At 45.4% G+C, this 25,636-nt stretch overlaps 2 protein-coding genes across 16 annotated transcripts in view; both read left to right on the forward strand.

The window, feature by feature from the left end:
• Positions 1-6,450, forward strand: part of LOC135398808 (microtubule-actin cross-linking factor 1, isoforms 1/2/3/4-like) — a 191,860-nt gene extending 185,410 nt beyond the window's left edge. For 14 of the 15 annotated variants that reach the window (XM_064630287.1, XM_064630298.1, XM_064630289.1 and 11 more), the window contains 3 exons: positions 1,214-1,389; positions 4,569-4,704; positions 5,119-6,450. In XM_064630287.1, coding sequence (XP_064486357.1) covers positions 1,214-1,389; positions 4,569-4,704; positions 5,119-5,393 — 587 coding nt within the window. In that variant the 3' untranslated portion in view covers positions 5,394-6,450. Of the gene's footprint in view, positions 1-1,213; positions 1,390-3,273; positions 3,378-4,568; positions 4,705-5,118 lie in introns of all 15 variants that reach the window. The other variant, XM_064630286.1, reaches the window with a different exon arrangement.
• Positions 6,451-8,743: 2,293 nt separating this feature from the next.
• Positions 8,744-25,348, forward strand: LOC135398813 (coiled-coil and C2 domain-containing protein 1-like). Its single transcript, XM_064630306.1, has 11 exons — positions 8,744-8,935; positions 14,470-14,671; positions 14,764-14,961; positions 15,054-15,174; positions 18,127-18,235; positions 18,305-18,407; positions 18,505-18,729; positions 20,991-21,139; positions 21,207-21,279; positions 22,037-22,232; positions 25,196-25,348. The coding sequence occupies exons 1-11, from the start codon at positions 8,873-8,875 to the stop codon at positions 25,212-25,214; spliced, it is 1,458 nt and encodes a 485-aa protein (XP_064486376.1). The 5' UTR covers positions 8,744-8,872; the 3' UTR covers positions 25,215-25,348.
• The last annotated feature ends 288 nt before the right edge of the window (positions 25,349-25,636 follow it).

The raw sequence follows: 25,636 nt of genomic DNA on the forward strand, positions 1-25,636 counted from the left end.
CAATCAAGTTCATTTAAACTACAGAAAGGTAACAGAAACTGACTACTGTTGTTGTTACACACCATGTTCCAGCATCCAAGCAGAGTAGACTTCCGTTAACTCGTCTTTTGGTGGATTTGACTCAAGTTGTACCTACTGTAGAAAACAGAGTGATGAGGAAAGCCTCTCTTCCTCCTCAGCCGTTTCCATTCTCGTATGTTCGATTGACAGTAGCACTTTTTACGCAAGGACAATGCTAAAAGGGCATTAAAACATAATATATAGTTCATAACACGTCTGCCTGCCGAGCCCGAAGTTGCATGTCGGCAAGAGTACGGCAGCTACTTGGCAGCATAGTACAGAAGTCACTCGGAACATATTGTCCTCCATGAGGGACTTTAAATATGAGATGCTGTTTGCTAAAATATCAGTGCACATTCAAGAATCCTCGGATGGCCAAAATTGTTCTGTTTGACCATCCACTGTGGCATCGCATAGTTTTCTTTGTAAGCATATCGGCATCCTCTAGCACATACTTTGGTACAAACGTTCACATTTTAAAACAAATTGTAACATGCACTGTTTTGTCAAGTAAAATGCGACCTTCATTTGGACCGTGCGCCTGGTATATTTAGGGCCTGACTTTTTCGGGTTTTATTTTTGGCCAAATTCGGGGGGTAAATATCGGGCGATATTTTTCATTGGAAAATTCGGGTGTATTCGGGTTAAATCCCGTTACGGCATATTCTGTCGTCAGGAATTCGGGTGTATTCGGGTGATTTTTTATTGTTTAATAAAAATTTGTCTTAACGTGGAACTAATGTTTAGCAATGTTATCAAACTTTATTTTAATGCACGCCTATGAGTGTGCCACGCGACCCGGATGTTTTCGGGTAGATTCGGGTTAAACCCGAATTTTACAGATTTCGTTCGGGGGGGTAAATATCGGGCGGATACGGGTTTAACCCTAAAAAGTCAGGCCCTAGGTATATTGTTAGTTCTTTGAGTAATATGGGAAAAACTTCGTTATCCCGTCGGGGACGAATTAGCCGAAGTCTACTGTACATATCTCCAACATTACCAACTGCATGTGTTTGTGTGTGTGTCAGACGTGCATTTCATATTTGTAACTTTCTGCCTGCGTTTTTCCCCCCGATCATCTTCCGTTGCATGCGTTGTGGTGTTGCGTGTGCACGCTTGCAAATCACCCCCCGACACACAAACAAACAAACAGCCAAGGGACGTACCAACTTGGAGCTGCGAGAACAGTTCATTTTGGCGGAAGGCGTCAGCCAGACTCTGGCCCCGTTCAAGCCCAAGCCCAGTCCCAACTCGTCAGTCTCCTCTCAGAGCGGTTCTTCTTTTGCACGAGGTCCCGGTGGGGTACCCACTACGGGTCCCATCACAAAGGTTTGTCCCGTTTTGTGCACAAGACTGCTCGCCGCATGTAATGGCAGTGTGCTTCTTGAAGCTTGATGAAATGTCGGGAAACTAGACTTGTGGGCAGTGCGACTAGGTGGCCGCACATTTAGGAGAAAAGTACACGTGTAGACTTACTGACAGTATCAATAATTAACATTTATTATTACTACTGAGCCTTAGCCGTCATAACTCACTTTCAGATTGTTCTATAGCTCATAATGAATTGTTCTTCTACGTTAGGGTTTTACCTATTGGGGAGTGTGCGAAATTTTTTTGGCAAAAGACTGACTTGCGAATAAATTGTAAGGGACCAATGAAACCTGTGCTTTGTTTTGAAAACATTCATTTTATTTAGACCACTTAGTTACAACACAGATAAAAAAAAAGAATATCTCTACCAATCCATCAAACAGTGTGAAATCCACACACACAAAGAAACTTGAAATTACAAAGTGTATAAAGCAGGGAAAATCATTACTGCCAGAAATAGCGACACTCAGACCTCTCCAACTTCCTTTGGAAATGTGCTTGCTTCACGCTCGTATTTCATCAGGCTTCAGGCACACTGTTAAAAAAAAAGTTTTTATTTCTCCATGTTTAAGTGCACAATGGCAGTATATATATCAACACGCTTCAGTATGGTTTCATCGTTTCTTACTTTCCGCTCCTCGACTCCTGTTGTTTCCTTTTGCACTGCTATGGGACGATTTAATTTCTCATTGTTTTCACATTCCGTATCTGAACACTTGGGCCATGTGAACCAGGAGCAGCACACTCGTTTTGGCACAGCATGATTGGCACAGCACAAAGATAGTACAGTATTCCCCGATGGTAGCCGAGATTACATCATTGCCTAGACTGTCTGGATAATTAAGTGTTGTGCGCACATGCTTGAAATTGTGTGTTCGTTCTAGGCCAGGGCTGTACAATGTTTCACAGCTCAGATGGCGACTCGGTAAGTCTTGCGTGATGCTACACAGACAAGCTGTGTTACCACAAGTTCACCATTGATTTCTTTTCTTTCTTTTTCTTGCACTGTGAATGTCATGTGCTTCCATACACTCCTGTATCCTCCTATATCCTCCATATCACTCCTGTATCCTCCTATATCCTCCATATCACTCCTGTATCCTCTTGGTCTCTCAAGTCTTCTCTTCCTGCTTTATGTGCTGTGTTCACTTTTCTAATTTCTTGCTCACTGTGTCAGTATTCAGTTTCATCAGTTCCTGTTCTGTACAACAGTACCAGGTTTTCACAGTTCCTGTTCAGTAAGTTTCTGTTCAACATTACTGTATTCAGTTCTCTCACTCGTTGTCCAATGGAACTGTACTCAGTTTTCAAATCGTTATGTTCACTGATTTGATCTTCCTTCTGCTTCCTTACTCAGTTCGTCTACACTGTAATCATGACATTACATTGACTGCCTGCCAGAATTCCTCTTTTGATGCTGATTTGTTTGATTCTTCTACTTGTTCAGTCAATCACAACGTCCTTGCTCGTTGCTTTCTCTTGGTTAGGACCAAACAGTATCGTTTATAATGCCTTTTTCCTGCGGTCATCCTTGCCTTCTCCGTGCACTGGATATTTTTTCGAGTGATCGTACACAGCATGTATTAAGCATGATGCTTGATATGTGACCTACCCTGTCCCATCGTCGATGGCCGTACTCAAAGGCTAGTCACGTCAGACGCAGGAACCATCACCTGTTTCACCCGTAAAGAGTTAGCACGGTGCTTCTTCTTTCTCACTGTTGTCCTCAAACAAGAACTTCCAGGAACACTGGCCCCCGAAGAGATCGACATCAATACTAACTACTTTTTCTGTCTCTCTCTCTCTGGAACTCTCTCTATCTCTATCTGGGCAACCATGCAGCTCCGTTTCTGCTGATGCGCTGCCTTCCGGTGCAGGGATTTAGTCCTGCATTTTACAAACCGGTTCCAGCAGAGGACGGATCAAAGATTCCTGTCTACCAATGGGTAACCTTTCTGTCTCATCCTGTCCTAACCCTTTATCCGGCTTTTGTTTATGATTCCTTTGTTGGACTACATTGAATTAGGTGATCTGAGATAGATTAGATGAGAATTAGGTCTGAATAAGTCCTCTGTTATGTGGATTATAGTGTTCAGTGATGTCTAACTGGGTTAGTGTTCAACACTGTCCACTATAGTGTTCAAAGTGTTGAATTCTGTGCTTTTTGCTACTGAGTTCATTGGTAATTTCGATTGCCATCAATAAGTTAGGTTCAACTGGTTCACCCTGGTTGCTTCTGATTCGTTGACTGGTGTCCCTCTTTTACTTTCCTCATGCCCCATATTGTGTTTATGCAAATATACTGCCATAGGTTAAATTTATGTGTGCTCTTGAATTCTATTCTTAATAGAAGGAAGTGACTTTTTAACAGGTACCTTGGTGTCACAACTGCAGAAGGTAATCTTTTATGCGTAAAGGGCTGTGATGTGGTCATGTGCCTTCTTTCACAAGAACTTGCAATTTTCTTTTTAATAATTTTTATTGAGAAGCAAACAATAAGTTCCTTTTGTAGGAAGCTTTTCATTGAACTTCAGTATTGGATGTGAAATCGCTGGTTCGTTAAAAGGGTGCTTAATTATATGTTTTTTCATGGCTTGTTCAATGAACCAGAAGCATGCTTGTTACCATAGTATGTTATGTGAAGTTACAATTACATGCTAGGTACCCTTTAAAGATGCAGTAACCTTTTTTTTTTGTCTTGGATTGTGGTTGGTTGTGCGACAAATATAATCCGTTCTTGCACAAGAACAATGATCATAGCAGACCTGTAGCGTGAAAGAGATGTCTTTAAATTTCTATGCAATGCTAAATGCCAGTTCATTGATTCTTTATTCCTTCACCTCTAAGGCAATTGAAGCAAGGCTTTTTGTGCCCAAAATTTATATCCTGTAGTTGTGGCACACGTATGCCCAATACATGGGCATAACAAGATCGGGATCTGAGTCGTTTCAGCACTTTCTGTTGCAAACAATGAAACATTGGATCTGTACATTTCCCAGCACATGTCCAGCTTCTGGTCCTGGTTCGACGACTCCCATGTTGGGGTCGAGCTGCTTGCAGTCGTATTCACATAAACTAGGCTCATAATTCATGTGCTATGACAGTTTTGCTCGAATAGTTCCTATCCTATGTGACAGGTGAGAGAGAAGACAGAACGCAGTGTTCCACTGAGCCGCCAAAAGGGAGGTGACGCTTCGAGCGACATCAGTGGGGACAGTTCTCGTTCTCTGACTCGACCCAGGACAACGCCGAGCCGACTCACTCCCGGCAGTGGTACGCATATGTGTCACCTTTTACTCTTTTTTTTTTTTTACTTCAGATTTCTGGTAACACCTTTATGCTTTTTTACTGTTTATTTTACTTATCCTAGTGATACTACTGTGCTGTTGTTGCTGTTGTTTTACTACTGTATTATTTAGTGTTGCTTTTTACCGTTATAATTGTATGTATTTTACTATAATACTGTCGCGCTGTAATCCAGAGTTCGCATCTTTGTACTTGACACTGTTTCTGTGTAGTAGTACTGCCCAACTCCCCTGGATCGCCTCTTTTCTGCCAGTGCATTTGCGATATACCTGGTGAACTCTGATAGACTGTTCCCATTTCTTTGACAAAAGCTCCAAAAATAGTATCGAAAGAAGTCTGCGAGGTCCCACTAATTGTACGTCCCTCCCGAAAACATTGCAGCCGGAAGCCGACCCACAAGCCGGCCATCGAGCCGACCTTCTAGCAGGCCGCCCAGCCGGGCAAACAGCGACCTGTCCGTCGACAGCATTGATGGAGTACGCAGCCAGCAGCGGACACCAACATCGACGCGCCAGCGTACGCCAAGCGGATCGTCGCAGGCTTCTTCCGGGATCAAGGGAACACCGATCACGCAGACAAAGATCCCGACGGTCCGACGGACTCCATCCGGCCGGAAAGATGGGGAAGCGAAGGGACAGAGGGAGCGATGGAAGTAGGCCATCCTATTCCGCTTGTTGCCTTCGTTCTACCTTGCTTTAAAAAAAAAAAGGAAACGAAAAACTCAAGGCCAACCACTCGCTGCTTACTACTGTGTCGGCGCGATCTTACGACTACCAGCGTTATTTCTTAGTCTCGGAAATAGTCCGAGACCGTGATTGAAGGCCGATCACGCAGCAGCAACAGACATACTCCTAACTGGTGACAGGACCTCCCCCTTTTCTTCAGCGCTGATAATGGCCACCGCAGTTTATCTCTTCTTGGGATCCCCCTGTCCCCGAAAGATTCTCACAACTGCAGAGAGAGTTTGATTTCGACTAACTACTTAAAGGACGCGGAAACGTTGGCTGTCCGAGCTTGTTGCAACGCGCAGTGTTGTGTTGTCTCTGTAGTTGTTTGTTTTATGCCACCTTTACTATTTTGTTTTTGATTTTTAATATATATCGTTGCGTGTTATATAATTTAATACCGCGAGCTCACCACTTTGTAGAATGGCAATTTATCGAGATATATACACACACGTGTAAATATATATTACTTGGAAGAAAGCATGTCTCACAAACGCTTACTAGTCGACTTGAATCATTGCAGCTACGCGAGCGCCTGTCTGTGGAAATAATGCTTTATATACGTGTGAGAGTTCTTTTTTTTTTTCTGTCAAAGTCTACATTCCGAATAGAAAGTTATATTTTTTGTCAATTCTTTTTTTTTGTGGCTCTCGTTGCATCATCAGTGTGTTCCCTTCCCCTTTTCCTTATGTAGAAACTTGCAACCTGTGCCAAGTCGAGACCATTTTTGAAGGTCATCTTCGGCTTTGAACTTTTTTATTTTTCCACATTGTGAAAGTTTTTGTGAAATTCTGTTTTTCTTTCTCTTTGTGTTCGAGAAGCATCATGCAAAATAAATAACGCGTATATGTTTGTGATAGAAGCTTTAAGGAGGAGGCCACGGCACTAGCCTCGGGAATTTTTGTGTTCATTAACAGGAAAAATTCCGAACTTGTTTTTCTGTTTTTATGCTTGTCAATAAAGAAGAGAGACTATTAACAATGAATAATGTGTGACTAGTCCTTATTTTAATTGGGAGACACGTGCGGACAGAACACATTTAGAGCGAAGTCATTCCATTCTGTAATCAGCAGAAGATACCGCAAAGATGGTGAAGACGATGGCGACGAAGACCGCAGCGATGGCGCTGCTTTGCACAAAGGTGACATGAATGAGCTGTATCTGCCATGTATGTATGATGTCGCGGAATCCGGCAATTTTGTCCTTTTTTTTTTTTTTCGGCGCCATTTCTCTCATGTTCTAACGACACCCGGGGAGCCGGACCGGCGTAGCCAGAGCCAAAGTGGCTAAAATTGTCGCCTACACATGGGTCCGTTTGCTCGGAGAAAGGTTGTGTACAATAGAAGTATTATTCTCAGTCTTGATGGGACAAGCACTTAGGCAGGCACGTAGACGGGGTAAATTGGTACCAGCCGTTACTGACTGCTTACGTCGTCGCCACCTATTACCGGGTTTTGATGGGCTTCTACCTGTGTAACAAGAGATTGCGGAAGTCTCGCAGCTGTATGAAAAACACATGTAGCAGCGTCCCTTTGGACACCCACAACTATTTAACGGTCAATGTCTGCGGTGGACCTTGGGGGTTTCCTCCTCCTCCGTTGTTTACCAGTTGTGTCCCTCCACTTCTGTGATCAATTAAAGTGCATTGTAGCAAGTGTGTGTTAGGCGCCAGAGGTATGCGACGTCGGCGACTGACAAAGACGTCAAAGCCATGCGACACCGAATAAAACTCTTCAGGACCCCTGTTTCGGGGCAGTCGGTAAACATGTGACCAGAAGTCGGACGTCTCAGCACCAGCTCTCCAAAATTCAATTTTAAAACAGTTATTCCCTCTGCGATGGTTGGTCAATATCGTTTGGTGAAGTGAAGTGTGTGCAGTGATCATCGATTTGGACTTTGTCTACCAGCCACACCAAGAGGACCATCTGAAGACTGCCATCATCAATCATCAATCAGCTAAGACTTTGATTCCATTTCCTTCCTTATACGTATCAGGACTCTAACCGACCTGTGATTTCGATGTTACCGTTGTCTTTTCTCCAAATGTTAACCATGCTGTTGATAGTGTTCTCGTAATTCTAGATAGACATTGTTGCGTTAATTATATTATTTGCTGTTAACGTTACTAGCATCTCTCCTTTGTCTCATTGTGTGGCGCATGGGGACGTGTGTCGATTGACATAGGGCAGCCCGACCACTCTTCTTCATTTATTTGTCCGGAACGGTGTTGCTAACTGTCCGCTGTGTGGCCGGAAAACTTTCGTCTCGCCTTTATCCAGAGGTTAAGGACGGAGGATATTTCACCTGGTGCGATCGCGAGTAGGTCCCAGTGGTATAGCATCCCGGGAACGATCATGGAGATTTACCCAGCAAAGTGGTTCATTGCACTGTCACAAATTACTAGAGGCACTAGAGGACACTGTCGTGCTCCAGCCAGTACATCTATATATATGGGTGGGTGTGTACATGTCTAAAGTATATCCACATTTCGTTATGTGCGAAAATGTGGTTATACTTTATCTGCACACAAACACACGTGATCCACCAGACATGTATTGATGACTGAGGAAGTTTGACACTTTCTTGTTCTGAAGTTGAACAATCGCAGTTCATGGACAAGTGTGGTCGTGCCATATGGTCAGTAGCAGACCGCCACCGGAGATCTAAAGGATTCAGGTTCGAATCCTGGCACTATAGCATTCTGGCCCTTGAACAGCTTCAATTCCACCACTTGGACTTCAATGTCTGTTCTATTGATAAAACTGGCTTCACATACCTTGAGAAAACCAAACTAAAAGATGGACGTTTTAATGCCTACACGCGGGCATCATCATCAGCACATAAAAACGAGTAACTTGGAAGATTTGGCACCCCACGACGGATTTGTTACTTGGTGTATTTGTTGAGAGCATTATAAAGCGAAAAGGTAGAAATCTGCATGGCTTGCGTGATCTTTGAATTACTTGCGTCGAGCACGAAAGATTATTTTTTCAAATACGTGTGTCCACGTTACAGTAGATTCTAGAAACTTGCGGTCTCACTTTCGCATCAATGCTAGTGCTAGCAGACGACATATCTCGCGCTTTTCAGTCTCGTTAGGATGCAAGGAGGACGAAACAACGAAACATCACAAATTCTTCAAGATTGATATTTGCTGACTATGATGACAGCAAGTATATATTATTCTACTGCTAGTTTGGTTTGTTAATATGTAGTTATTAATACACGTGTCTCGTTGATGCGTACACAATCGCATCGGTATCGAAATCATGAATGTTCGTGTGTTCGTTCCCGTAGTTCCTGTTCCTGTAGTTCCCGTTTATGAACTTGTTGCATAGGCTCTTATGAGTGTATTTTCGTGGTATTTTTAGCCTTCGCAGTTTTATTTGATGTTTATTTAGTCTTCTACAATGGCAAGAAGTGGTGTGGGTGCTAAGCCACGAGGAGGGAATACACACGACTCAGTAATTGATGTAAGTGTACTGTTTCTGCATCACACATCGCCAGTGTGCTTCAGCCGCTGATGTTTTCTCGTCTTACCGTTATGTCTCGCTTCGCACGTCAGCCGTCTTTCGATTTTGCATGAGTACATACGGTGCAGATGTTTCGTGTTGAATTTCATGCGTTCTCAACATTCATGCGAACAGAAGTTTCATATAGTTTCGTAACGACCCCTCGGCTTCTAGGAAGTCATAATCATTAAAAAAACAGAGCCTGGCGCGCATAGTCATGAGGTCTGGGGCCCTATCCTGGTCAAAGTAATCTACCTCGATTACTTGAAATTTCTTCTGTCATTGATGCACAATCGAAAAAGGCGTGAATATTAAAAGTGGTTGACACCTTCTATCAACCAATCGCCCCACGTGTTATCTTGGAAAGCGACCCGCCTTATCGATGTTTCCTCCTGAGAATCCCAAGGCCACACCTGTGATCTGCCCGCCCTGCCTTGTTGCTTCTGTTCTTAGGTGTCGGAAACAGAAAACTCTACCGGCGTAAAACTGAATTGCGTGGAAAATGCGAGGAAAAGCACGCTCGTAATTTCCTTTTTTTTTGCTGTTTGTCATTTTTCTTGACGTGCAGGAGTGCAAGACGGCAATGTTTGTGTGACACTGATTGTGCTTTGCATTTATAATTCGGTATGTGCCCGTGAGATGGCGCTGATGGCAGGCGGCGTATGGCAGATGGCAGAACAGATAAAACAAGAAAACTGTTGTTAAAGTTTTGCAATGAGCAGGGCCTAGTCCTAGGGAACACGAGCGATAAATGCGAAGGGAAATCACGTGGGAAGTCGGAGATCACCACTCGTGTATAGACTACGCACTAATGACGGCAGATACTTTCCGCGCTTTGCGAACGATGAAAATAGATGAGGATGGCACCACAAACTTGACCATAAACGTATTACTCTGTATTTCAAAGAACCATGCGCAGTGCCCCAGAGCACGCATAGGGAGACTCGTCACCTGGGTGAGAAGGAACTGGAGGCGTCTAAATTGGAGGAAGCTGTGGGAAAGGAGACTGTGGGGACATACGCAGAGTTTGTGGAAATCATTCGAAAAAGGAAACGAGGCCCCAAAAGGTGGTGGGACCAGGAAATCAAAGACGCAAGGCAGAGACGACAGGAGGCATCCAGGGAACATAGACGAGCGAAAAGAGATGGGCGGGGTCCCCAAACAATAAAGGAGAAATTGGAGCATTACCAGGGATGCAAAGCAGAAACGGCACGATTGGTTCAAAAGAAAATGAAGGAGGCGTGGGCAAAGTGGCTGGCCGAGATGAATAACAAAGACAGGAATGCTCAAAAAAAATTTTAGAAGTAAATCAAAGACCAAGGCAGAAAGACTGATAAGCAACAGAACTATCTAACCAGTGAGGATGGGGTGAGGTTGGATGGCCAGTGGGCGCTAAAACACATTAAAGAACAGGTCGAATCAGTTTTCGGGGCAGAGGTCGAGGAAACCACAGCCCCACGCAGAACGGAAAGGAAAGTAGCGGAATTGGGGGCAATCTCAGTTACGGAATGGGAGAGGGCTCTTAAGGCGATCCCAACGGGTACAGCGGCTGGACCAGACAATATTCCTATTAAGCTAATAAAGCAACTCGGACCAAAGAGCCAGAGTACACTGAGGGAGATAGTGAGCAACATTTTAACGAGCGGGAATATACCACCTGAATGGGGACAGGGTAGGGTTAGTTTAATCTATAAAGGCAAGGGTGAGAGAGACAGCTTCAAGTCGTATAGGCCAATAACAGTAACATCGGTCATCTACAGGGTTGCGATGCAGGTCTTGAAAGGCAGAATCCAAAATTGGCTGGAGGACAATGGCATACTGGGGGAGTTACAAAATGGGTTTCGGAGGGGGCGGAGACTGGACGATAATCTGTTTGTGTTGACTCGATGCATCGAAATTGCGCAAATGGAACGACGACCACTATGGCTCAGCTTTCTAGACATAAAGGGGGCATACATCCAATTCTATGGGAAAGGCTGGAGACGGTTAGAATGGACAGTGGTATGGTGAGCCTTTTGAGGCAGTTATATCAGGATAGCTCCGTAGAAGTGGAATGGGAAGGACAGTATGTGGGAAACGTCAAGGTAAAAAGGGGTTTGAAACAGGGGTGCCCATTGTCACCAATTCTCTTTATGCTTTATATCAGTGGTATTGAGCGTGAGTTAGAAGGCAGCGATCTCGGCTTTAACCTGAGCTACGGAATTGGGACACAAGAAACAAGCCAAAAGACTCTGATGAAGGGCTGATATATGCAGACGACATTGTTCTTATGGCAGACACAAGAGAGGAGTTGCAGGGCCTTATGCAAATATGCGGAAAGGGGGAAGAAGCCCCGGGTTTAAAGTTCAGTAGCGAAAAGTCAGGAGTTATGACGTATAATGCAAAACAGGAGAGACCCCTCCACATACAGGGTACAGAAATTAAGGGTGTTCAGAAATACAGATATCTGGGAGTATGGTTTGCGGACGGACAAAATTACCTCAGGGAGCACGAGGGGGAGGTTATGAAGAAAGCCAGGAGGGATGCGTCGGTAATGAAAAGCAGAGCGCTCTGGGTATACAGTCGATATGAAGTGATACGTATGGTATGGAAAGGGGTAATGGTACCGGGTATGACTTTTGGGAACGCGGTCCTTAGCATAGATGCAGGCATATTACATTTCATGGAAACTCGACAAAGGGGTGTAGGGCGACTAGCGCTTGGGGCGCATGGGACAACACCCAATGAGGGGGTGGCGGGCGATATGGGGTGGTCGACGTTTGAAAGCAGGGAAGCACTGAGCAAAATAAGATATGAAAATCGGGTTAGAACATTGGGGGAAAACAACTGGGCAAGGAAGACGCTATCTTACATATACCTTCAGAACATTGACACTCGGTGGAGGAGTAGAACCAGAGTGCTTACAGCCAGATATCTTACATGCACCAAAGAGGAGGAAAAGAAGAGTACGAGAACCAGGGTCAGGGAGGCTGAGACAAGAAAATGGCAGGAACGTATGAGGGGGAAACCAGCACTACAGATGTACAGGGAAAGAAAGACAGAGATCACAAGAGAGGAACTGGTTGATAATTCGTACGGGAGCACTTTATTGTTTGAGGCAAGAACGGGTATGTTACGGACCAAAACTCATTACGCGAAATTCCAACGGGATATCGACACAAGATGTAGCTGGTGCACAGAGGGGGAGGATGAGACAGCGGAACATGTAATCTTGAGATGTAGGGGACTCAACCCGGCACCAAAGGAGGTCGTTGAGCTGTGGGAGGCGCTCGGTTTTGAAAATGGCGGAGGAGGGGTGGACCGAGATGCGGTGGCGGCAACCAAATCTCGACTGAATGACTGGTGGCATAGAAAGAGAAATAACTAATAGGGTTTTTATTAAATACTAAATACAAGAAATACCAAACACTTGATGAATCAACCAATTTGTAGCTTTATTTTCACTTTAACAGGCTAGGTGGCGTATGCTACCGCCCGATGCAAAGGGAAGGCCGCTATCCATCCATCCATCCATCCAAAACGATGAAAGTACAGTGGCTAGAAGGAGAAGTGTGTCGGGCGCCGGGAAATAAGCACACAAAACTGCAATGAAAGGTCCAGGTGGTGCTGGTCGCCGTAGGCGAGTTGCCTCCCGAAGGGCTCCGACGTGGAAAGTTGCGGAGTTCGGCACTAAACCCGAGGATTTCACGTTAGCTTGAAAAGGAATCTTGTTAGTACTTGATTCATGTCCTCTTAATTATGCAGCGATAACTATGAGAACATGAGCACGCGCAACCCCCTCCCCCTGCGCGTGTAATATGTACTGACCTAACCTAACCTAACCTCACTAAGGAATTTGCAAATTACAGCGCAATTTATTACTAGCGACGTGCGACTTCCAGTTAGCCTTGTTCCCAGGAGGGGGGTCCGATATGGGAATTTTCGAATTATTCAATTTCGACCATTGCAAAGGGTCGAACGGGTCGAACGGACAGTGTGGCGCGAGCCGTAAACGCGTTTATGAGAAATCGGTTCGTGCTTTAAATCTTGAGCTTTATTTATGAGCCTTTCTTTATATTTTTCTGTGTGTTCGTGTGCTCGATATGCGAAATGATAATTCGCATTACAGTATCCTTCTTTTGCTCGTGAGCTGTGGGGGTGGTAATGATACCGCAAATGAGTTAGTTTTACTCAACAAACAGTGAACATTTGATCGATGAGTTTTTTGTGTGCACACCGCTACGTTGCAGTAACATTGATTGTACGACGTACGGCTCGGACGACGCTTCGAAACGCCCGCCACTTTCACGAATACGATGCCGCGATCGGTGCAGAGAAACGGTATTACGCGGTGCTTTCCTATCATTATTAAGCAAAAACGAAGAAAGATATGAATTTTTTGTTGGTGACGAGCACATACAGACTTTATACAACACAATAAACGGAAATGCACATGCGGACCCATCACGAAACCCATCGCCGCTCAAAGTAATCGACCCTCTTTCGCTACATTACTTTTCAGCTTTGAAACTAATCTTTTACGTCATTGTTACGTCAAAATGACGTAGGGTCACGGTTCGAGATTAGGGCCGAGAGGCTGCGAAGGAAAACTAGGCATAAACTTCAATTGAAACGGGCGGGATTTAAGGGCGGAGTATTTCGTGGCAGCCCCGCCCTACAGCTTGTGACGTAAAGTAATCGAGGTCGATTACTTTTGACGAGGATAGGGCCCCAGGCCGACTTGCAGAATGCCGCTTTTTGTCTTCTGTAGCCTAAAGTAAAATGACGCAGTAGTTTGCATGTCATGAACGTCAAAAGTAGCTGTTCTTCTATGTAAATATCGCAACGACACGCTGGTGTTCGGGCGACCACTTCCAAGATCACATACGTACTATCCATCAAAACTTGAAGCCCACCATATCAGTCAGAAGTGTGACAGTGTTTGTCACTGATATGAGTGTAGAACACTCAAAAACGATACAGAAGCCTTGAAAAAAAAATTGTATGTACAAGCTTTCGCGTGGTGGTCAGCGCTTATCATCACGCTGATATGAACTATAAATGTGCCGACAGAAGCACGTACAATAGAGCGTAACCCCACCGAAACTCACACATGCTCAGTGTACGTACATGGTGTATGAGCTGAGCATAAATGGAGAGCTGAGGTAAGCGGCAATGACAGGCTCCAGATTGTTGCGGGAGCTATGCAGGTCAGCCGGGCGAGTACCAATAAGTGGACCCCTCTCCCACTGTCGTCCAATTAAGTCCATCTCAATATCCTGAACAATTACAATGGCAGCCTAAGACCATGGGCAGTCTCATGGTGAAAGTGTCTGCTGCTATATGTGAAGGAATGTAGAATTATTGCCAAGCATGTCTGAACTGTTCATTTAGCGAAACTCTCATTCACGAGCATGCTCACTCGTGCTCAATGTGGCAAACGAGCTGAGCATGAGTGAGCACAAGTCACAAGTGCCGACCTCTGACATACCTCGTCATTTTTTGTACTTCTATAGTTTATGATGTTTAAGATCCCCATTCGGGATACCACTGGTGGTGACAACAAGGACGGCCGTCGTGATGATAAAGACCTCGGAGCTGATCTGTCTTCATTTTGGACTACCTTTCGCTTCGGACTGCCAGCTCATGCCCCAGCTCATGCCCCAGCTCATGCCCCAAAGGAGAAGGAGAAGAAGAAGCAGCGTGCACCCAAGCCGTGTATTTATCCGCACTTTTTCACACTTAATTTTAGCTATCTACAAGTTTTCTCAAGTGGGAATTATGTCCCATAATTTCATCTTGCATTTCAGCAGGTGGTGACAACAAGGACGGCCGTCGTGATGATAAAGACCTCGGAGCTGATCTGTCTTCATTTCGGAATACCTTTTTCTTCGGACTGCCAGCTCATGCCCCAGCTCATGCCCCAGCTCATGCCCCAGCTCATGCCCCAGCTCATGCCCCAAAGGAGAAGAAGAAGAAGAAGAAGAAGCAGCGTGCACCCAAGCCGCGTATTTATCCGCACTTTTTCACACTTAATTTTAGCTATCTACAAGTTTTCTCAAGTGGGAATTATGTCCCATAATTTCATCTTGCATTTCAGCACCGGATCTCAATGCAAATCGAAAGATGGCAGCTGCTGCCGTTCAAGACGATGGGCATTGGAAAGATGGAAGGCCGGAAAACCTCTTCGCCCGTCTGATGAAATCTCACGAACCGCTGAGGTATGTCAGGAAAGAGCTGAGCGCGCCGACAAATTATGTGCCAACAAATAATAATTCGTGTCTAATACACTCTGATATCCTGTCTTGATCCGCAAATATCCATTGCATGCTACGCACATGCTGCACAATATATAGTGCGTATCCACAAATGGATGGAAGTGGACAACACTGTACAGTTGAGCCTCTTTATCACGATCTTCAACGTAACTCCCGTATGATGATCAAATTGGTGGTTCCCTTCAGTTTGTGTGGGTTAGTTAGTCAGATGTAGATGTTAAGTATTGCTCCACTTTTATCCAATATCACCGAACTCCTCATGTAAGTATCTCATCCTGGATCACCTGATCGCTCACACTTGTAGATAGCTTTTAACTGGCATACTCACTTGTTATCGTCATCCTCCTCTCCATCCTCTCTCTTATCCTGGTCCATCTCATCGCTCATACCTGTAGATAGCTTTTAACTACCACACACTCTCTCTTTCACATCATCATCTCTCACATACTCACTGTAGTCTTGGCGATTATGGCCTTTGTGCCATTAAACCCATAATCTCTCTCCCCCCCTTCAGTTTGCTCATTGAAGCACACATGTAAACAAGAACTCAATGCTAGAATCATCGAGAAAACCTTCATGTAGAGATCAGAATTCTCCTTGTGGCTGGTAAAATGTGTGAAAGTTAAGCAGCAAGACTCAATCTTCTATTGAAAACAATGCTTATTCGAGAGCGATTGCCTCAAATAGCATTGAACTGATAGTGTGGCGACAGGGATTAGAACCACACATTGCATTCGAAGCTGCTCATGAGAAATAATGGAGGTTGCTCCTTCTCCACATCATTCTCTCGCCTTCAGCATTTTCCCCAAATCGCTGTGTGTAACACGACGGTAGCGCCTTCTCCTCTGGGAAGCACTTTAAAGAGGAAAGGCTCGTGCCTCGAAACAAAATTCACGTCTCGATGAATTCCACGCGAATAAGGCGTGTTCCGATAGTGAGGACGATGTAGACTTGCGTGACTGCGATGCTGTAATGGCGAGAAGTTGACCCCGTCATCGATCTCAAGAGGTGCGGAGCCTCGTGGTGTATTGGCAGTTATGTTGTCGTGGGAAAAGCTTTCACGTTATCTGACGCAGAGATGCTTCAATTTCGAGCTCGATAAAATGTTTTTTGTGCTGTCAACAAACGGGCATGTTCAGTAGCATTCCACTGTATTGTTCTACTTCATTGACGTGAACCTGACTGGCGATTTTACAAAAGTTAAAAACAAGACAATACTCTGATACCGTATTTGCTCGAATGCAAGACGCCACTTATTGCAGGACGACCCCCCCCCCCCTAAAAATGATCGCAAAAATAGCAACAAAAAAAAGATAAGAATTGCCACATAACATACTTTATTAAAGGGGCAATAAACAGGTATACGAGGTGCACTTTTCTAAAAATACATTGTGATACGTTGCCAACGGTGAATGTTTTAAAAAAATTGTTGTCGCAAAAAAGCAAATAATGGCTCCAAACCGACCGAATATTCGCTGCACTCTTTCGCCCTCATGCCCCGCCCTGCGATGTCCTGGCGACAATAGCGACCCGTCATTTTGACGTCGCGCATCATCAGCCATTTAGAATGCGGGACGCTTATACATTAATTTTGTTGTCATATCGAGAAGTGAAGTCAACTCTAAAGATATTACCACTTGTCCAATCCAAGATAGCCAGTTCAAACCGTACCAAAAACCCTCGGTATTCTATTTCACGTGCGCACCATGTTTTCAGTGCTGTATTGCTCCGCGAGGTCACCTCGACGTTCCCGCGACCGGTTCCCTCCGGAGCTGCAGCTTGTCTCAGTGGGGTCCGTCATTGGCTGGGAGAGCGAAATCTCCCCAGCCTCCAGCGCCTGGAATTGGGCGTTGCTATACGCTGGAACATAGTGACGTGACCCAGTTCCAAGGATAAGGAGAGACTCCCGCGAATTATGCTCTTTGAATGGCATTGTTTCGTGTTAAAGACGCTCGCTCGAAGCAAAAGAATTTCATATTTGGATATCGTGAGCTACGTTCTTTCATTGGGCATAATAATTGGAGAATGTTCGTCGACCCGTTTTGTGCCCCTTTTAAGAACACTCAACTTTCATCTATGTCGGAATCACCCACTGTTCTCCTTGTCTGAGTCGAACCACAGCAAGTCGTCTTCAGTCTCGTCCATCGCGTTCGAGAACATTTCATCAACGCACGCACTACAATATTCTCTGGGATTGCCCCCACACGTCCAAAATCCACGTTACTACGTCTCCGGTAGTCCGGTAAGGGTTAGCTCCTTCTCGATGTCAGCCTGCCGTCCACCCTTCGGCCCACTGCAGGTTTTCCTCATGCTGGAACAGTCGAAGATTTCTTCGTCCAAGCCATCTTGGTACGTTTATCCCAGAAAAACTCCGAAACGCTGCCCAACTTGAACGTTGGTTGTTCGTGGTTTCAGCTGCTTCGATCACTTTCCGCTTGAACGCGGCGGAGTAGAAAGCACGCTTTGGGTCCATCACGAAATGCACGTGCAAACGCGAAACGAAACGCAACTTGCACCGAAAGACACGACTTGTGAGACACAGCTATGTATTTGTCCTTTCTATGTGTTCTATCGTGTTCAACAGCTGACAAGTTATGGAGAAGTACGTCACGTGGGCTCACCTTCCGCTCTCCCCCTGCTGTCTGGCATTTGCGCTCTCTCCCTCGTGTGGCAGGATGTATGGTTTCGATTGCAAGACGACCCCCATTTTCGGAGCAGCACTTTTTTTGGGGAAAAAAAAAATCAAAGAAACTCGTCTTGCAATCATACAAAATACGGTATAACGATTGGATTTCACGTTCCCATCAATATTGTAAAAATGAGCTCTGCCGTATGTCATGCTTATGATGCTCGGCTCATGGATATCTGTCCGACCGATTTATTTATGGATTGCAGGCAGCAGGATATGTTACGAGACCGCTTGCAGAGCTACAAGGAAGCGGAGGCTGCAGCAAAGACTACAGGCGATAGTTCGAAGGCAAAGCGCTACAGAAAGGCACTGAAAGTAAGAACTTACTGTCAACTATGCAAGTCGTATAACGGGTCGATAGTCTGGGAACTAATATTACTGCAGACGCTTGAGGGCATGATGCAAAATGTGCAAACTGGAAAACCCATAAATGAAGATGATGTCCCACCGCCCGTCACAGTGCCGAGACAGCCGTCTCTTTCTTCCGGTGAGAGGTTTGCATACGAACTGGCCACATTCTGTCGTCTGCATGTTCTACACGCGCGTTGGAATACTAAACACATGCTGTATATTTGGTAAAATAGCGAAGCAAGACACACCCTCGGAAGCAACCCCAAGTCGTACCCCAGTATGGAGCTTCGGTTTTCTAGAATGTACATCCGTGCTGCCTCCGCGGAAGCAAGACACACCCTCGGAAGCAACCCCAAGTTGTACCAGAGAACGGAGCCGTGATCCTCTAGCTGATCCTACACCCATGCTGCCTCCGCAGCCTGTTGTGAGGCTGGACCTTCCTCCTCCTCCATCAGAATGTGAGTGTGTGATGTTTTGCTCTATATATGTAGCATTCTCTGTGCTTAGCGGGAACAAGGGGGCACCGTAATATTTTTGTTTGATGCGAGCCCAGCGAAGTGTATTGTCACACCTGAAATCGGAGGCAGATGAGATTGAGCGCCCAGCGGCGCCTCATATTGGAAGTTGGTGCATTCCTGTCGTCTGCTTCAAAAGTTTCGAAGGTGTCACTGTCACTCGACTGTTGCTCCCTCAGTGTGCTGTGATGAGGCTGTGCATTTCAACTAAGTGTGGAGCAAACTGTACATTTGCTCGTTTACTTTTGTCAGTTGCTAGGAATGTGAAGAGAAATTGGCCTGTAATGAGATGGCTAACTGCGTACGCTGCAACTGCCCAAAGAAGTGACGAAGGTATAATCAAATACGAATACAGTAGAATCTCGATGATACGATCACAGATGATACGAATTCTTTTCCGGTCCCGGCCGGAATGCCTATTCTTCCCATGTATTAGAGTTCGGATGATACGAACGCGTTATCTTGCCTTTACGGAATGAGCCGAGGATGCGACAGAGATCGTTTCTCCGTGACGCGAGAGCGCGCGAGTCATGCTGCTCCTTCCTTCGAAAAGGGAGGGCGATCCTCACCACGAACTCCCTTACATCATGTAGCGCAATGCAAGCAATGACTATCCTTTTGGTGGTGGTGGTGGTGGTGGTGGAGATAAGATCAAGGGGATTGAACGGCCCGGAACCTTATCACCTTATCTCTGTTTTGACCTTTTTACCCCCCTGGCAACAATAAACCGCGAAGCTGTGTGACATCGCTCTGGCGGAAAACAGCGACCAGAGCCCCAGAACACGTGGAGGGAACATATCGGGACAACTTGTGACAACATTACGCGTCACCATTCCGCAAGTTGGCTTCACCTAACGCCTGCTTGCTTTAGGAGAAGCTCGCTTTAGACCACTGTCGCGCGACTCGCGGGTGAAAAGCACGTGGTACGTCTTTTGAATCATCTCGCGTATTTGGGCAGCATTGGCCAAAAACGGAGACACAAAAGCGTTACAACCGACCTCTTTCATTGAAAGTAACGGAAAATGAAGAGTCACTGTCTATTTTCTTGCCTCAATTTTTATTTTGGTTTAATTCGTTTGATACGAATTTCGGATGATACGAATTTTTTCCGCGACCCCGTGAGATTCTACTGTATCTTACAGACACTGTGAATCTAATTTGAATTGTTTATTTCTATTTTGAATCGAATTAGAATACTGTAAACGTATCTTTATTCGCGATGTACTCATTTCCGCTAGTCGCGCATTCAGTCATTTGCGGTGTTATTCGCGAGTATTTAATTTCGCGATTCCGGGGCTGTTTTCTTTCGCGGGATAACCGTCGTGAGTACAATTTTTTGCAATTTTTTTTCAAAACCAGCAATTCGATCGCAATATCGGAGTTATCGTTCTATCGAAGATCGTAATAAACGGGCTTGACCGTACATGTAAACAAGTCTTTGATGTAACGTGTCATGTAACGTGTCATGATAGCGCTTACTGATGTACAGTGATCAAAATTCCGCTGTCGTCGCCAGAGTATTGAAGCGAGAGCGCTGCAAAGTGCGCAACTTCGAAGACGCACAAGAGAAGTAGAGGAGCTCTACATCATCCCCTCTCCCTCAAATTCGTTCTGAGCTGCTTTGTCCCGGTTTCGCCAACGCCAATTAACTTTAAACCGAGATCAACAGCCCCCTAAAATCGAAGCTAGCCACCAATCCTTTTTCAGTAATGTTAGTTAGTGACGTGAATTCCAGTAACGCTAGCTAATCTTAGAGGGGGAGGGGTGAGGCATAATTTCAAGTTAAGGGATGCCTGATCGCGAATCAACTCTCAACCTGCGTTTGTCAAACTGGCCCTCTGTGCTACGATGGCATATGCGACTCCGGAAAGCATTTTGATGAGGAAAGGCACGTGCTTTGACTTTGAAGTTGTGCACGCTTGACAGATTTTGTGTTTGTGCAGAGAAGAGTGATGCGCCTTCCAAAATGGGAGTTGGCAGAAGGTTGCGTACCGCCACTCAAACGTGTGTGGACTAATCACCTGTGGATGACGTGCTTTCTAGTGGACAGTTGTTTTCAAATGTGCAGGAATGTCATTAGTATTCGAAAGTCTGGTTGATTTAAAAATCCTCCACAGACCTTGTGCATTGTGCCTGCTACGCAGGGAATTAAATTTCTTCCCACTTTACACGTACTAAGTAATTCGATACTTTTTCCTTGCCAGATGACCCTGAGTTGTTCAACGCTCCTCCTCCGCCGACATCAGTGATGGAAGCTCTTCAACAGAGACTGGAAAAGTATCAGAACACCGCCAATGAGGCCAAAGAGAAAGGGGAAAGCAGCAAGGCCAAGCGAGTTTGTCGTATAGTGAAAGTATGTCGCGCGTGATTGGTGCGCGAAGCCTTCATGCTACTACATGAGTATCACCCATTTTCTCTAGAAATACGAAGATGCAATTACGTTGTACGAGGCTGGAAAACCAGTTAATTTCGAGGATCTGCCAACACCTCCAGGTGAGTCTCATCAACTTCATTTTCCAAAATTAATGGCAAATTTCACCGATTCATCTTTTTATATTTTTTATCCCCGTCGGGGCGGAGTGCGTGTTCCACAGGTTGATCTGGATCAGATTCGTGTTTCTCACTGGGGTGGTTTCTCACTGGGGTGGTTTCTCACTGTTATTTGTGGGTCTGTGCGAATAGTAAGAATGTCGAACACGAATCGAATATGACTACTGCAAATATTTGACTTCAAATATCGAATCGAATAATGACTTCAAGTAGCCCCGTTTACTGCAGTGTGCACATACAACCACATTTTGATAATCACAGAAATATGTAGGGAAGCATCAACTATGAAAGGATGAGGAATAAACGTTGCCACACCCACAAGACAATTCAGCTACTACAATTTCAGACACACCGCGTGTGGACTACGAGAACTGAAAATATTCGATTTGTATTCAAAATATCGAATATTCGCACAGTCCCGGTTATTTGTGATCAACTTGCTCCGTGATGAGGTGCTCCTTTCGCTGAGCCACCGAGTTTGCTGGATGATTGCAGTTGTTGTTTGCTCGAGAGGTTGTTCTTGCTGGTGGGCTCAGATGTGATCCTTCTGTGCTGAATTTCTTTGCTCTGTAGCGGATGTAGGTGTTCGCTTAAGATAGACAAATGGGATTTGCGATAAGTAAGAGGACTGATAGCTGATTGTGTTCAAGTTTGCTGCATGGTCGAACGATAAACGTTTCAATATTTTGATGGCCACCAGGTTTCGGGCAGATACCTGTTCCAAATGAAGCTGTGCCCACGGCAAGGATGCCCCCTGCACCACAGCAAGTGCCTGGGCTAGCTGCCGCTGCAGCTGCAGTTCTAAGGCAGTCTTTCAAGCCTGCTCCCAAGCCTGCTTCAAAGCCAGGTGCAGCCCTATCACGGCGAATTGCAACCTATGTAACCAAAAAGGCACGGTACGTAGCGTCATCATTGCAGTGCTGTTGCTTGTTGTCTTATATATATTTGCACCAAAGGTTGCTTAATTATGGTAATCTAATTAATAAGTTAATTATTGAATTTTAGCTTATTAATCGTCCAGTAGTTGCATACGCTGCCCTACGGGATGTTTGCACGACCGTATAACCCACCTGCTGAAACATCTGTTTCGCTCTACTGGTTTTTTAACAAAATTCTGTAACGAATAAAAAAAAAATGCACCCTGCATGATCGAATCATGGACAAGTGCGATGTTAATGGAGGGATGGAATGGGACAGTGTTTTGAGATAGTTTCTCCAACCGTTAGCACTGTCAATGAAAATCGCAGTTTTACAACGCTAATGAATTCCACACTATGTATTACTCACGACGTACTAGATTATCCATGTATTCACACGAGCGAAATCCTCGCGGAAGATTCTAGCGGAAGAAAAAGCGAAAACGCTGCTCACAGAGCCGAAGTTCCGTGCCGTGATGTGTTGAGCATTCACACAGTGCGGAATACCGCGAGGGGCGCTTGCGCATTTAGCAGACGACACTTAGCAGACGATGCCGTCAGCGTCTTTTCCCTGTCGTCTGCTACGGAATATCTTGTGGCTGTGGGGCAGAATATTCCCCACGGTTAGCAGTGTACGTGAAGATACGACGCTGAACGCTGGCGCTCACGTGACAGCAGACGGCAATGACGTTTTTCGCATCTTCCGCTGCTGGGGAAATGTGGCTCATGCGAATACACGGTATAGCGACCATGTCACAATCTGCAACCGCTATGAGGAGCCCATCCGCACAATCCGCTATGGGTGCTGCTCGTCGGCCCGCGAGATGTAGATCATGATTGGGCAATGGAAATTTGAATTCTCAATGTGCAGAAGTGGACGTGCGCGCACCGTAGCAGACGACAGCAACAGCTCGTATGAAAACGCGTAGAATGATGATGACAATCGACTTTAGAAGGAAGCATCTCCCATGGGACATCCACCGCTTGTACAGAAACATTAGAGCAAGCTAAAGTACAGTGGAGACTGCTTATAACGTATGTCGCGGGACCGCCAAAAATCTGCACTATATTATAAGCGGTACCGCACTATACCGAGGTATCATGTTTTTAGGCCAATACTACATGCCCAACATTGAGCACCCACATTTCTGTTGTACCACGTTGTGCACCGGATTGAACAGCACAGAGATTCCTTGCAGAGAAAACAATTTATGCAACGTTCTCACGGAGCTTGGAAATACGCCGTGGTTTTTGTCTGGCGTAGTTTCCTGGCCATGTCTTCTTGCACGTGCGCCCCCCAACAACGGCACGGCAACTGAATGCCTCGTTGCTCAGTCAATTCTGGGTACAGGAGCCCCTTAGTTTGTGAAGATACACTATCGCATCTTTGTGGAACATCCCTACATTCCGAACGTGTCACTACTTCCATTACCTTTTACTCCCATTCTGTCTGTCTGTTTCACCATCACTCACAATGCCAACGCAGGTTTTCAGTGTGCATGTAGGATTTTCGAAGTGCAAGTTGTTCTTATGGTTTTCAGTTTGCCTCATGAGAACAACACATTGTTTCATTGCTAAAATATTTTGTCTGTACATGTGCAGATAAGCATGTATGCCTTGTCCTAATACACATTCCTTATTAGCCCTTTTCAAGTGCAAGTGGCAAGCCAATTTGGGTATATCTGTCCAACACTATAGTCAGTGACAACTTAACTCGTACAATTGGGACCGCCCACTCATCTGTGGAAGGCTCCTGCGATTGGCTACCAGCCTTTGCACGACTACATTCGCGCGTGCGGAGCGATTCTTGTGGGGGGGGGGGTCAAGTGTATGACTTATGTTGTCACTGACTATAGCTCTGCAACGTGGTCCGATATTGAGCCAATGAAAATGCCAATGTTCACCCAACATGCGTGACCAATGAACTCAATGAAAGACTGGCGCGCCCATGGTTGCCGTATCATTAGGGAGGGAGGACGCAGCTCACAATTTCTGTAGATGTTAATCGAACAAAAGTAACTTGGAACTTGCCCCAAGTTACTTTGAAAAGAAAGTTAGTTACCTAAAAAAGGAACGAGTTCCTCAATAAGTTACTGGAGTTCAAAAGGAACAAGTTAAGTTAAAAATTACTGAAAGAAGTAGCTGAGTTATAGTATCTAGTTGCCCTCAACAGCGATAATATGCCAGTAAATATGCTTAACACGACTTTCACAGGACCATAGTTGTTTCATGGTACAAGCAACTACAGCGGCTGCGTGCGTAGGGTAGGCCGTCAAAATCACAGTGTGCCCACTACTAGATGGAGGTGCTGCACCTGTGCGCTGGACCAACTCATTGCAAGGGTACAAGCAGGGGTGCACAAATTGCGTGTCGAAAATTTTTACCACTGTTTTAGCACTAGGATAGGGGTGTGCAAATGATTCGCGTAAATACGGTATACTGCCTAACTCTCCTGAATCCTGTCTTTTCTGCTGGTGCATTTACAATATACGTGCTGAACTTCAGTACAGGTTGTTCCCATTTCGTTGACTAAACTCGAAAATAGTATCAAAAGAAGGCTGCGGTCTAACTAATTGTTAGAGCCTGAAGTTTTAGGGTTTTACCCGATTCTTCCCCGAATTGAAGGTTCACCCTTTAGGGTGAAACCCGATTTTTACCCGGGAAATTCCCCTCACTGGGATGTCTGTAGGAATGCATTAACTCGCTTTTTTGGCATCAAATGCAGTTTCATCACCATTTGTAGCAAACCACTACAATTAGTTTTGAGTAACTGAGCCCGATTTATCCCCGAATTTAGCATACGGGGAGTTTTTCCACCCGAATTCGCACGAATTTAGTGCGCACGTTTATTTACCCGATTTTTACCCCCCGAATTTAGAAAAAAATATTTCCCGAAAACTTCAGGCTCTACTAATTGTGTGCCACCCCGGAAAATATTGCAGCCGGAAGCCGACCCACTAGTAGGCCATCCAGCCGTCCGTCTAGCAGACCGCCCAGCCGGGCAAACGGCGACTTGTTCGTGGATAAGCACTGATGGGGTACGCAGCCAGCAGCAACATGCTGAGCGGATGCTGAGCAGGTCGTTGCAGGCTCCTTCTTCCGGAATCAAGGGAACCCCGATCACACGGACGAAGATCCCGACAGTCCGATGGACTCCATCCGGCTGGAACGATGGAGAAGTGAAGAGGGCGAGTAGGCGAGCCAACTCTGCTTGTTTCCTTCATTCCACCTTGCTCAAAAGAGAAACTAAAGACTTAAGGCGACCCAGTCGCAACTTATTACTATGTCAGTGATCTTACGACTACCAGTGTCCTTCTTTAGTCTCAGAAATTAAGTCGTCCGTGGTCGTGATTGAAAGCCGATCACTTTGCTGTAGCAGACGC

The sequence above is a fragment of the Ornithodoros turicata genome, chromosome 6 (genome assembly GCF_037126465.1).
Source record: "Ornithodoros turicata isolate Travis chromosome 6, ASM3712646v1, whole genome shotgun sequence".
Lineage (NCBI taxonomy): Eukaryota > Metazoa > Arthropoda > Arachnida > Ixodida > Argasidae > Ornithodoros > Ornithodoros turicata.